The sequence below is a fragment of the Patagioenas fasciata genome, chromosome 2, assembly GCF_037038585.1.
Source record: "Patagioenas fasciata isolate bPatFas1 chromosome 2, bPatFas1.hap1, whole genome shotgun sequence".
NCBI classification, from domain to species: domain Eukaryota; kingdom Metazoa; phylum Chordata; class Aves; order Columbiformes; family Columbidae; genus Patagioenas; species Patagioenas fasciata.
The window spans coordinates 83,957,537-83,969,978 of record NC_092521.1 but is presented as its reverse complement, the minus strand read 5'-3'; the positions used below and the strand labels follow the sequence as shown (position 1 = coordinate 83,969,978).

Sequence of the window (12,442 nt, the reverse complement as noted above, 5' to 3'; positions counted from 1 at the left end):
TCAGCATTCACTAGTCCTGTAACCTATTATGATGTAATCTAACAATATTATTTCATTTTAAAAATCAAAAGAAAAAAAAAAGTATTTTGGATTGATAACTGGCTGTTTGGTGTTCTGTATACAGTTTATTTGTCTCTAGAAACTATGAAAGGGACAGAATCATTAAAAGAAAATATTTTCTGTAAAAATGGAATGAAAGAAAAACAGCTAAAACAAATCACCCCTGGATCAGGATCTCCCGGTTCCATAACTACAAAGCCTCCAGGGTCTGCAAGCTCCCCACACAGCTTGCACTAATGGTAAAGACTCCCCCAGTGCTCTACTTCAGAACACAAAACTTTTCAAAGCTGCAACCCATCCTCCCTCTCCTTCTCCTTTGCACTACAGGGCACTTGCTCAAAGCTGTTTCCTTCCAGCTTCCAGTATGAAGCCTGTGAGCATCTCTGGGCAGGAATGGGCTGTGTCTTCTGTTCTACAGAGACTCACAGAGTGGTTCCAAGAGGCACATCTATCCAGATGCAGATTCATCAAACCTCAGACACCTTGATACTGAGGCGTCTAGGGTAGGAGACTAGTTAGTCCTGTCTCCTTTTATATTCAACGAAGGGGAATAAATGGCTTCAAAACATGCATTTCTCTCTCCACAGACTTCAAAGTGAGCCTTCAGGTCTCAATTTATGCACCTACTATAAATGCTCAAAGTTAGGTTAGAGGAATAAAGCCCTCAGGCATGACCTTGTCAGAACTAATAACATCATACAATCTCAAAGTAGTGAATGACTGATGGCAGAGGGAACACAGATGCTTACAGCACCACACCCCTTGTGCACTGTCTAAAATTTGCATTTTGACGCTGTGTCATTGGATATTTTCTGAGACAGGTGTTACAGTGTTTGCTAGACCTAGCTGTACTTTCAGGCTGACTGGCTCAAGAATGCTCCAATGTTAATAATAATAATATATGGGTCATCATTGTGAAAAGCCAATGTACTGGTCAGATACAGCCCTACAGTTCCTCGAAGTTGCTGACACATCCACTGGCAAAACGCATAGGTTATCCTTACATAAAGCTTCTGCTTCAGCCCCTGTATGCCTCACTGATGGCAAACTATTTGATAAACTCATTATCCCAGATAACATGGTCTAGAAACAAAAATCAGCACACCACACAGTGATAAATACCACAGCAGCATTTTCTTTTTTGAAGCAAAACAATTATCCTCCTACATCCAATCCACTACAATTTTAGAAGTAAGTCATCCGTTAGCTCCTAATGAAAAGTTGCCCATAAAACAATGGTCTTCCCTTCTACTTGCTCCAAGTCTAGAAAGATGTAGCAAAAAATTATCTCTTAAAGGGAGATTTTTTTTTCCTTACAACTGTGGCACAGTTAAGTCACAACACTGTTTTTTTACCCACTTAAAAGGCAGCTAAGGGCTTATTTAATATCAGCATAAATAAAATCTTAATTAAGACTCTTGCTCATGCAACAGCATACTATGCTTTGCAGTAATAATAAAAATCAGGTGCAATGTCAAATTATCAAACATTTACTGCAACCAAAGCTACACAATTAGCAAACTGGAGAAGACTCAGGAATTGGACTCAATGATTCTCATGGGTCCTTTCCAACTCCGGATATTCTATGGTTCTGTGAATCATCAGGGTTTCTGATCAATACAAAACACCACTTAATTAAATTCCATCCAGTAGCAAAGAAGTTATTTTTTCCTCTGCATATTCTTTAAGTAACTTGCTCAATTAAGGGTGCCTGATAGACATGCACCAGACAAATTCAAAGCTACAGTGCAAGATTGCAAAAAAATAGATATCCGAGAGCAGGCTCCTTTAATCTATATTTAGGTTACTTTATTTTTCTGATTTTAATTCCCGATTGGTTGAGCATCTGCACTTAGGAAATGTTTATTGCTCATTATATCGGGGGAAAAAAAGAGAGAAAAGATAAAAATTCAACAAATACCTAATTTTTCATTAGAGATTACTGAAAATAACAACTACCAGATGATTTTAACTCAAAGATCTTAAGGAATGTCACTAAGACTGCCTAACAAATTACAGTTTAAAATCATGCACAAGTGTGGCTGTTTTTATGTCAGCATAGAAGTGTTTAAAATTACGAGCCAGTTACAAGTGCACTCTGAAGTAAAAAGTCCTTCTCTATGCTAATTCTTGAAACCACTAATGGCAATGTCTATAAAAAAGTTATGTTTCTACAACGATCATTTCTATAATTGGGAAAAAATAGCAGTAGTTTGAATGCTGAAAAAAGTTAAAAAAAAAAAAAACAAACAAACACCACAAACATTCACAAACACGCAAAGATAAAAATAAAATCAGTGTTAACAGCCTGAAAATAAAATCTTTTGTGAAAGATTTCTGTTGTTGCCATAAATAGGATGGTCATGTGGATTTATTCCATCCTGAGTTAGCGTGTTCAATTATCAGTTATAGGAAGGCCCAGCATACCTCTCTTTGTGATAATTTCTGTTTATCAGCCTGTTTGACTTTGGGACTATTAGCCAGCAGGTGACGCAGCTTCACATAACTCTTCCACAGTTTTTGGTATCTAAAGGACAAAACCAGAAAACAAATATTTTGGTTGACACAACAAAAGCCTCTCACCATTTATCCTTATGAGCACACCAGCTGCTAATAATGCATTCATTTACACACAGATTGTCTACAAGCATCTTTTAGCTTCAGGAAAATCTCAAAGCATTTTCCAAGACAGGTGACAGTGTCTCTGCAGTTGATCCAGTGGGGTGGGCACAGCAGCAGAGTGGAGGCATCACTGTGCAGTGTGAGTTGAACAGCAAAGCTCAGGGCAGAACCCAGGCCTTACAGATATCCACTCGTCCTCTCCAAAGGCCTAGGTTCCCCATACTGAAAAGACTTGTCCGCAGCATGACATCTCAATTCACGCAGGTGAAAACTCTCTCTTCTCCACAGGGTTCACCCATCACTCACTGAAAAGCAGCAATAACTGTTCCCAAGAAGTGCAAGTCCTTAGACTGGCTGAAACATTTCAGTGAAGCACACCAGGAAGAGCTCTGCAAGTCATGTGCAATGCAAAGTCATTTTGTGAACAGTGAAACAAAAGTTTCATTCCCTATTGGTTTGCGCTGAATGGAAAGAGTAAGTCAAGTTTTCTCTGTGGTTAGCATATACTTTAAGTTTCTGGTTGTCTCCAATGGTCTAGTTTTTTGTGTTTGTTTGTTTGTTTGTTTTGAGGGCATCTAATCGCACATGAACTTTAATAACAGAACTTCCCCGGCTGGGAGCCCCTCTGTGACCTAGCACAGATTTTCACAAAACTTGTAAGAATTTACTCCATTTGTAGCAACATCCCACTATTACATTCCGATGAAACTGACCAACAGGTTCAAAAGTTACTCTGGTAGGAGCAACAAAAAGAATCATGACATGGACTTTCTGTTCTTAGGAAACAATGTTATCTTCAAAATAGTATCACCTCTGTAGAGTTTTTTCAAGAAAACACATAAACCCAGACTTTTAATAGGAAGTGGGGAATCAGAGGACAGGAAATAAGTTTACCCATGTTATTTATCTCCTTCTATATTTACATTATAAAAGAAGATCCTTCTAAGCACCAACTTAGAGCAGTGGTTTTAGTTGGAAGTTACCACATTAGTAGCAAAGCAGTAAATGAAGCAGCAGCACTTTTACTATTTCATATTCTTTCCAGCATCCCACATTCACAGGCACACAAACAGATCTTTTCTTATTGGCATTTTTTCCATAGCTATTTCTCTGCAGCATTCTTGAACATATAGTCTCTGCCTCTAGAGATGCTGACATTTTTGAGTCTATAAGCACATCTGAAATAGTCAATCCATAGATTTTTCTTATGCTCTGTTCTCCGCATTTCTGAAATCTACAGAATAGCCAAGTCTATTTCTGACAAATTCCAATTCAAATAAGAAAATGAGTTAATAACAAATCAACCAACCAGAAAACAAACAAATGCCATTATGAGGTTTCAGCCCAAAACCAAGAACCTAAAACTATGATCTACAATACACATTTTACTACCAGTATTAATATGGGTGAAATATGCTATGTTATTACAGCTAAGTTTGAGAATTAATAAAGAGATTACAATAAAAAAAATATGCATTAAAACCTGATAAAGAAAAGACACACTAGAGGAGAATCTTTTCTGGACTTCATCTATTTCACACATATACCATAGTTAAGCTTGAGATTTACAATGGCACCACAGAGGTCTTTCACAAAAACTGCACTGTTACTCTGATAAAAAGAAGCAGGCCTAAATTCTGTAAGCAGCTCTGGGAAAGAAACAAAACAAACAAAAAAAAGCCATGAAAATTGTAAAGAAAGGTAAAATACAAAGGTGTGATAAGAATATTTTTTTGTATCTTTATACTGTTTTCAATGCACATAGGAGTGATTGAGCCTCAAAACCACAGGTGAAAATCAACACCCTTAAAAGACACTGGACAGAATTGCATGAGAAAAAAAACAATCTTAACTATACACGTGCAAGAGATGGGCTCTGTACTGTCTGTCTTCATGCAGAAAGTAGATCTCCAAATCATCTGAAGAGTTCCCTGAAACTGCCAGAAATTAAGAATTCTGAATGAAATCCAGCAATCACTATTATGCCATTACATGAATCCACAGGAAACAGTATTTGTTGCTCTGCCTGAAGTCCTGATTCCCTCTCTGCTCCTTCACTATATTAATTCCAATCTCTATAAGGATATAAAAGATACAGAGAAAAGTAGCATGAATGCAACAGCTTCCAAGCTAGAGAACAGTACATAGACTTGCTCCTTCAGGGCGTAGAAAGAGAAAACTAAGTAGGATATGGCAGGGTGCAAGAAACATATATTTCATGAAGAAAGCAAACAGAAAATGGCTATACACTTCATTATTAGATGTAAGACTTGAAGAGCATCTAATCAAATGATCAAGTAGCAACTCTGAAACAAGTCAGTCCCTTTTCATAGGTTGCAAAATAGTACTGGGGAAGTGATTACCTGGAATCTTCTCCCTACCAAGTAGCATAAAAAAAAAATTGAACTGTGATTTGAGAAATTTAGACAAGGAAGGTCACAGAATCACAGAATTGGCTAGGTTGGAAAAGACCTCAGAGATCATCAAGTCCAACCCTTGGTCCATTCAGAGGTGTTAAAATGATCTAAACACAACCTCTAGCTTAGAAGTCCATATGCTACAGACCTTTGGAAGCCTGGGTGTTCCTCCCTCTCTGCCTTCCTGTTACACTATTCTCTCTCCAAAACCCTGCAATTGGCCTCTCAGAGAAATAACATGGAGCTTAAGGAACCTTTGGTTTGACCTAGAAGAGCTCTTCTCAGATTGAGAAACTTCACACTGTGCATACATGCATGCACATGTAGTTCAGCAGATTCTGAATTATGCCAGAAAAAAAGTTATACCTTGTCTATAACATAGAGCTTGTGTTCAAAGTCATAAGCACTAAGCTTTATATCAGACTCAATTAAGCATATAAACAAGCCCTATATAAGCCACAAATTGACAATAATGAGTTTCTGAACAAACAATGGAAAGAAAAGCATCTTACTGAGGATCTCCAGCATAACTGAGTTGAGCAGGTCGTATCCCAAAGTGGACAATAATGGGGAAAGTAATTACATCAGGATTGAACTGTTCGCGGTCCAGTTGATCAATACGCACTGAGCTGGGTTTCTAGGAGAAAAAAAACAAAATATACCTAAGTGACAATATCTCCATGGAAAATTTATTGCTTCTAGCCTACAGTATCCAGGAACCACAAAGCAGCAATATTCCAAGCTTATTAAAATACACATAGAACTAATCATTAATATTATAATAAATATTTGTCAATAACAATGACTGAAACAAAGTTAATCAACTTAGCCCTCTCAGCAAAAAAAGGAAGTATTTTTATTTTCATTTTACAAGTCAGGAAATTCACAGTTTGATTATTTCTGAAGAGATAAAGCAACTTTCTTTGGTTGAACTTCACACTGGAAATAAAATCAGGATTAGTATTCTGGTATCTAAGCTCCCACATGCCTGAGTAGTTCACTAAGATCGGGTTACCTCTCTAATTTTAGTTCTGTTCCTGATTTCCTCAAGTGAAGCCATTAGAGGCATTCAATCACACTGACTAAACAGCATTAAAAAATCTGTCACACTACTCTTAGAAAAGGCTGCTAGGCTGAGGTGTACAACGAGGAATACAGTCTTGTATAATGAGGAGACTTTTGTCCTTTTTACACTTCAAAACAGAACTTCTTTTTATAGTTAAAAAGGACAGTGTAGGAGGCAACTTTTGCTTCAGCACTAAAAACGCAGAAAATGAGTAACTGCATGTCACTGCAGAAGATGTGCTGTTTGCAGAGCTCTCAATCACTTATCTAACATATTTAAAAACTGAGTTCAAGGAACACAGTTTGTCTCCAAGTAAACATTTTGTCCATCACCTGGCAAGCTGCTTTGTTATCTGTCTGCTTACTTCCCACTTTGCAGTCAGCTGGATGATGCCAAAACTTTCTGCTTTTCTAAGGTTTCAGAAAAAGGGCATTATTCTAGATACCCACATCTCAAAACTTCTAATTTAGAATTGTGCATTTCTCAAATATAAGTTTCAGAGTTACAGAAACAGCTCCCACCATTCTCTTCATAAAACAAAAGCTGTGTCAAAAACAAAGCTTTCACCCTTCAAACCACCTTGGTAGAACTGTTCATAAGGATCATTTTCTGCATGGATAAGCAAAGTCAATTCTAGGAATAAAGGTAACCCTCATCAGGTAACCACATTTCCAACCTACTCTAGAAAAAAAAAAAAAACCACCTTATTTAAAACTTTGACTTTCATATAGAGAAACATTTTCCAAGGGAAAAGTGTTTATTAGCTTCCCTTTGGACACATGGTGACTGAACACAAGTTACATCACTCTGTAGCCCAAAAAAAAAAAAAAAAAGGAGAAAAAGATTAAAAAGTTAGCTTATGCTGCCAGGTTTTAAATGAATAAAAAAATAAAAGAAACCAAGAAAAAAGAAGACAAGTTTTTCCCCCACAGCACTTTCAATAAAAAGGAATCAGGACAACAAAATCTAATGAAAAACATGGGGAGAATTTGTAGCAGGTAGAATGCTGTTCTCCAAACCAGAGCTTAAAGTCCTGAAATGAAAGTTTATCTGGTTTTGTGGGGTTTGCGGAAAGCCTATTTGAAGAGTTTTCATCTTCACAGAAATTGTTCTTTGATTCTCCCCTCTCTCAACATTAAAAAAGAGAAATTTCTTCCATTCCCACCCCCTCGCAGCTACTTCTCTGAGAACCAAGATGGCAAAACATAATTAATAGAATATGAAACAATAATTATACTCAATACACCAATTATATTCAATAAATTAAAAAAATACAGATAGTTTTCCTATTCAAATGTTTCGCATTTCAGACACTTAAATAGAAGTAATCTGATCTTCAAAAGTGAGCAAGGGAGAAAAGTTCTCAATACGCCTATAACAGGGTCTCTGTGAAACGTGTGGCCTCAGGATCACTGAAAACCAGACTCTCTATTTAAATGCCTTTGAGTTTTGTCACTCAGTTACAGAGCTGTTCACAGATGCCTGGTAACAACCTGGACACAACAAATCCTTGTTTAAGACTTAATCACAATTGTTCCTTCACTGAGGGTGATGAGAGGGGAGTAGCCAGGCTGCGCTTCTTCCCTTCTGTGTAGTGAACCCCAGCTTCATATCTGGTGCCAATTCTGAAGGTTTAAGTGAACAAAAAACACCAAACAGAAGCACAGAGTATAAATTGTACACCAGCAGACAGGACACAAGCAAATTAGATGTTATTCTTCCAGATTTCTATACCTGTGTTCTTGTAAAAGAAGTGCTGCGAGAGACCATGTAATAATCGCAACCTTGCTTTTAAAATCTCATTGAAAACAAATAAATTTAAACGGAACAGAGGCCCATTATCTTTGTTTCCTACTACAAACCTCATCAATCAAGGTTTTGCTGATATTAGAAGACACGATGAGATAGCATGCAGAAGTAGCACCTAAGTATGTTAAAATACATATATATTTGTATTAGTGATAAAAGCAGCAATATTTTAGAAAGAGTGAAGTATTAAAGAGGATTAAAATTTGTGAACCTTTAATTCTATTCCAACACAAAGTTTCACTGAACTAATGAAACACTGTCAATAAATTAAAAGGTTTTAAATAATGCTGAACTATTGTTAGATGTTTAAGTAATGGGATTTACATGCCTATCAATTTTTTTCCCTTCTCCATCATGCATATACATGCACTTCACTTTAAAACAACAAACCCACAAAAAAACCCCAAAATAACAGGAAAAAAACACAACCTCCCCACACTAAAAAAAACCAAAACACCTCACAAAAACAAAAACCACATATAAAAAACCTAGAGATGCTCACAAGATGAATTATTATTTCTGAAGTGATGTTGTGGAGGAAAGCAGCAAAATATAATACAGCGGTTTTACTTTGTTGCGTTAGGTGGATTGATTTGAATTGAAGAGCTGTCATTTTCTGAAACAGTTTCACATTGTCTAACAGAACTGTTTTGTGTTCTAAAGTTGTAAAATGCATAGAAAATACTTTCATACTCTATTTTTCACTTACTTTCATATTCAGTAGTATATGCCGCAATGAACAGAAAAAAATCCATAAACTAAGAAGAAAGTCATGGCAATCTTCTTGAGAGAAAATAAATGTTCTAAAGATGGCATTGCAACATGACAACATTTCAAAGTACTGCAGATTTGTTTTATGCTTACAAATTTTGATGTTCACATGCATCTCTAAAACTTTGCCATATAGAATGAAAAGTTTGTCAGTAAAAATCACATAAAATCTCAAAATTAACACTAACACAAACTGCACTGCCCTGTGCATAGACATTTACAGTTCATTTACACAAAGAAGCAGCATATATGTGTTCCTTCATGCTAAACAAAACAGCACATTTTCAACTAGCTGAAATCTGCAAAGCTTCAGCAAAATCACAAATGCTATGTCAGTGTACACCACTCAGACACTGACACTCGTACACTAGCATGTACCTTGTATCACAGAAACTATAGGCAACATCAAGATAAACAGTTAAGGCTGCCTAACAATGTCTATTAAGAGATTCTGGATTAGCACTCGGTTTTAACCAGCTCAGGGAGAATTTTTCGTACTGAGAGTTCACGTGCATTCTGTATTTCATGTTCCCACAGATGATCTTATTTTCCTTTTGGTCTAGAAAATTTTAGCCTGAACGAAAAGACCAAGAACGAAATCAAGGGCAAAATAAATTATCCTGTCCAAGTTATGATTATCTTATAAAGTAGTTTAGTAAATGTAACACTGCCATTCTTAAAAATATAAACTTGAAAAAATATATTTAGGAAGTCACCTTGGCTGCAGTTTGGGGACAGGTTTTTCAGTTAGCAAACTACATTTCCACTTAAGCTTGATACCAAGTCACACTTTTTCTGGAAAAGCTAAGAAGTGTAGCTATGAGCAAAAGAGGAAAATTAAGTCAGGGAAAGAAAGGTACTACAACTGCAAAAGCTACATGGCAGTCTAAAATATTCCAAAACACGCCTCCACTACTGAGACGTCACTTTGCAATACTGACCAAACCACACAAAGACAACCCTGCAGCTTTTATACAGCATCATCTATTCTTGTGACCCACATTTCTCAAGTGTAAAAGTCAGAAAAGTGGGCTAAATTCACATAAACACTGGAGTTGAAAGGCACTGTGTTCAGAGCAACTATGCTTTAAAATACTAATTGTTTCAAAAATAATAAGGCCATAGGGGTTTCAAGCTTGGCACTGAAAATTAATGGATGCATTCATTAATGTACGTAAAATTCCTCAGTGTGAGCGACAGTAACATAAAAACAAAGTGGGAAAAAAAAATAGGTAGAAAACACCTCTTCCATATTCAGGCCAGAATCAGGATAGAGCTCTTTAAATAGAGCTAGGGGGTCAAAAGGGGAAGATGAAAGAAAACAGCAGTTAGTAATTCTCTGGTGCTGTGTCAGGCAAAAAGAATGAGATCAAGCACATGAAAACTGTCTTAAGAAAACAGGAAAGCAGAGGAGCAAACTACAGTTTCACATATATAAAATATAGCCATTCCTTTTATTGTGCACACTGAAATAGTGCTCATCTGAAAATCTGCCCTTCAGTAGAGCGGCAAAGGGTGCAATTCTTTCCAGACTGGAACAAGTCAATGAACTGTTCCTACAGCAATCTGCAACTCCTTCCTTTCCAATTCAGCCTGTTGCAGACCCTCTGAAACAAGACATGTATGTGTCATTGGGCTGTTCATAAATCAGAATTATTTGCTTTACCATGCCAGGGCTGGTAACAATCATTCCTTTGCATTCTTCTGCATATTTCTGCCATTCCAGTTCTTCCCACTGAAGCATGTTGGCAATCTCCTCTTCAGGCACCAGAGCTTTACTGCATCGCAACAAGTAGAGAAGAATCTGATGCATTGAGAGTACTTCTTTCCCTCCATCTTAAAAACATAAATAAATAAACACATTTCAGATATTCTCTCCTAAACAATGAGCAAAAAAGAAAATATGCAGAACATAAAATATTTGGATGAGCAAAATAAAATGCAAAATGCTTAAGCAGCTTGACAAATACAAAGGCAAATGTTTTATTGATGAATACTGCACATGTATAAACACTTTGCTAAACGGGAAGCAATAACGGTAACGGTAGCAAGAGTAACAGTTTCATCATACAGTAAAGCTGAAGTTTCTAACTTGTCTGAAAAACTTTAAAATGAATAGGTAGAATAATCAGTTATATCTTCCTTTTCACTCTTTTATCATTCTTTTTACAATGGTAGTTAAAAAGCCTTTCGGCATTTATGCAGCTTTTTTAGAAAAACACTCAAAATTTTACAGGATACTTCTAGATGACTGTAGCAAGTTATCCTTACATTTTAAACTCATCTGTAGTGCTTACATGCTGTACCTGCAGCAATGAAGACTTAAAAGCCTCATGTCGTCTCCTGTCACTCAATGAATTGATGGCATGTGAAAACTGCTAAATACTTCTACCCCAGGAAAAATGCACAGCAAAGGCTGCTTGTAACAAAGGAAGACAGTATAATAAACATCTGACTGGCTCCAGGTAGACAATTACAGATGAAGATGCAAACAGGAAAGACAAACGAACAACAGTTCTGACAGACCACCACTCAGAAGACACTGACTATTCAGATTCAGTATGTCCACTCATATGAGTAAAAAGATAGACATGTTACTACAGTGCTTTAATTTTGACACATACCTCTCCGACCCTCTCCTTCAATAACAGCCTGTTAATTTGTAGGTATGGAGGTACCTTCCAATTTCATCCCCAGAGCACAAACATTGATTTGCCTTCTTCAGTAAGCAGAAGCAATCTCATCCTGCCACTGAGTACATTCTATCACTACACACACACAAAAAAAAAAGGAATAGAGAACAAAAGAGAAGCCCTAGAGCAACTTGGGGGATGATGCCACAGCACAAGGAATGTAATCCCAGACACAGAAAAGTCCTTGCATAACAGCAGTGCTGCATAAGATGATGTCCTCTACACAACACACGAAAACAAGCGCTTCTCCTACTTTGTCTGGGATTACAGCACGGTGGTACAAAAAAGATGAAAGGGAGTGATATCACTTGGCCTCTTAGAACAATGAACCTCATTCAAACTTCAAGAGGGAATCTTGAACGGAGAAAAGACACCCCAACTTCACTGGAAACAGAGCTACAGGGTAGATTATTCAGTGTGCAAAGTTTTCCTTCAAATTAAAGCGAGACTCTGTTCACAAGACTCATCTTTGTCAAAAACCACATTATACTGTTAAGCAAGAGGTAGCCTATGTCCAACAATCACTAAAAAAAAAAAAAAAACCAAACAAACCCAACAACAGCTATAGCCTTACTTGCTGAAGACCATGTACTGGAAGGGTGCTAAACAGTTAGAGACCTGACCTTCCCAGAGTCAAGACATCTGGTACTTGTGACCTCAAATATTTTATTCTAATCTTTTTCTCTCATAATACATTTAGCATCATAAAAATCTATGACAATGAATACAATACAGCAACTATTCTACATGCTATGTATCTCTGGCACTCAGTGAACCTGGTACGATTAGCTCAAAGCTTAGAGCTACCCCAAGGCCTGTCTCTAAGTAATTCACATAAAAAACATGGCATCCCAAACCTCATATTTTCAGATCACGTTACAAAAATAAGGAACTAGAGGCGATGGGAAATTACCAATTCATTTCTACCTTAAAAGAGACAGTTGATGAATGTGTGGAGATCTGTTGCACCAATATATCTTTTTTGATTAGACATAAAGTTCTGC

General features: G+C 36.9%; 1 protein-coding gene across 3 annotated transcripts in view; it reads right to left on the bottom strand.

The window, feature by feature from the left end:
• Positions 1 to 12,442, bottom strand: part of DROSHA (drosha ribonuclease III) — a 74,949-nt gene that overhangs the window by 38,828 nt on the left and 23,679 nt on the right. For all 3 annotated transcript variants that reach the window (XM_065830234.2, XM_065830235.2, XM_071804497.1), the window contains 3 exons: positions 10,412 to 10,581; positions 5,612 to 5,736; positions 2,488 to 2,587 (listed from right to left, as the gene is read on the bottom strand). In XM_065830234.2, the coding sequence (XP_065686306.1) occupies positions 2,488 to 2,587; positions 5,612 to 5,736; positions 10,412 to 10,581 (395 nt within the window). The remainder of the gene's footprint in view (positions 1 to 2,487; positions 2,588 to 5,611; positions 5,737 to 10,411; positions 10,582 to 12,442) is intronic.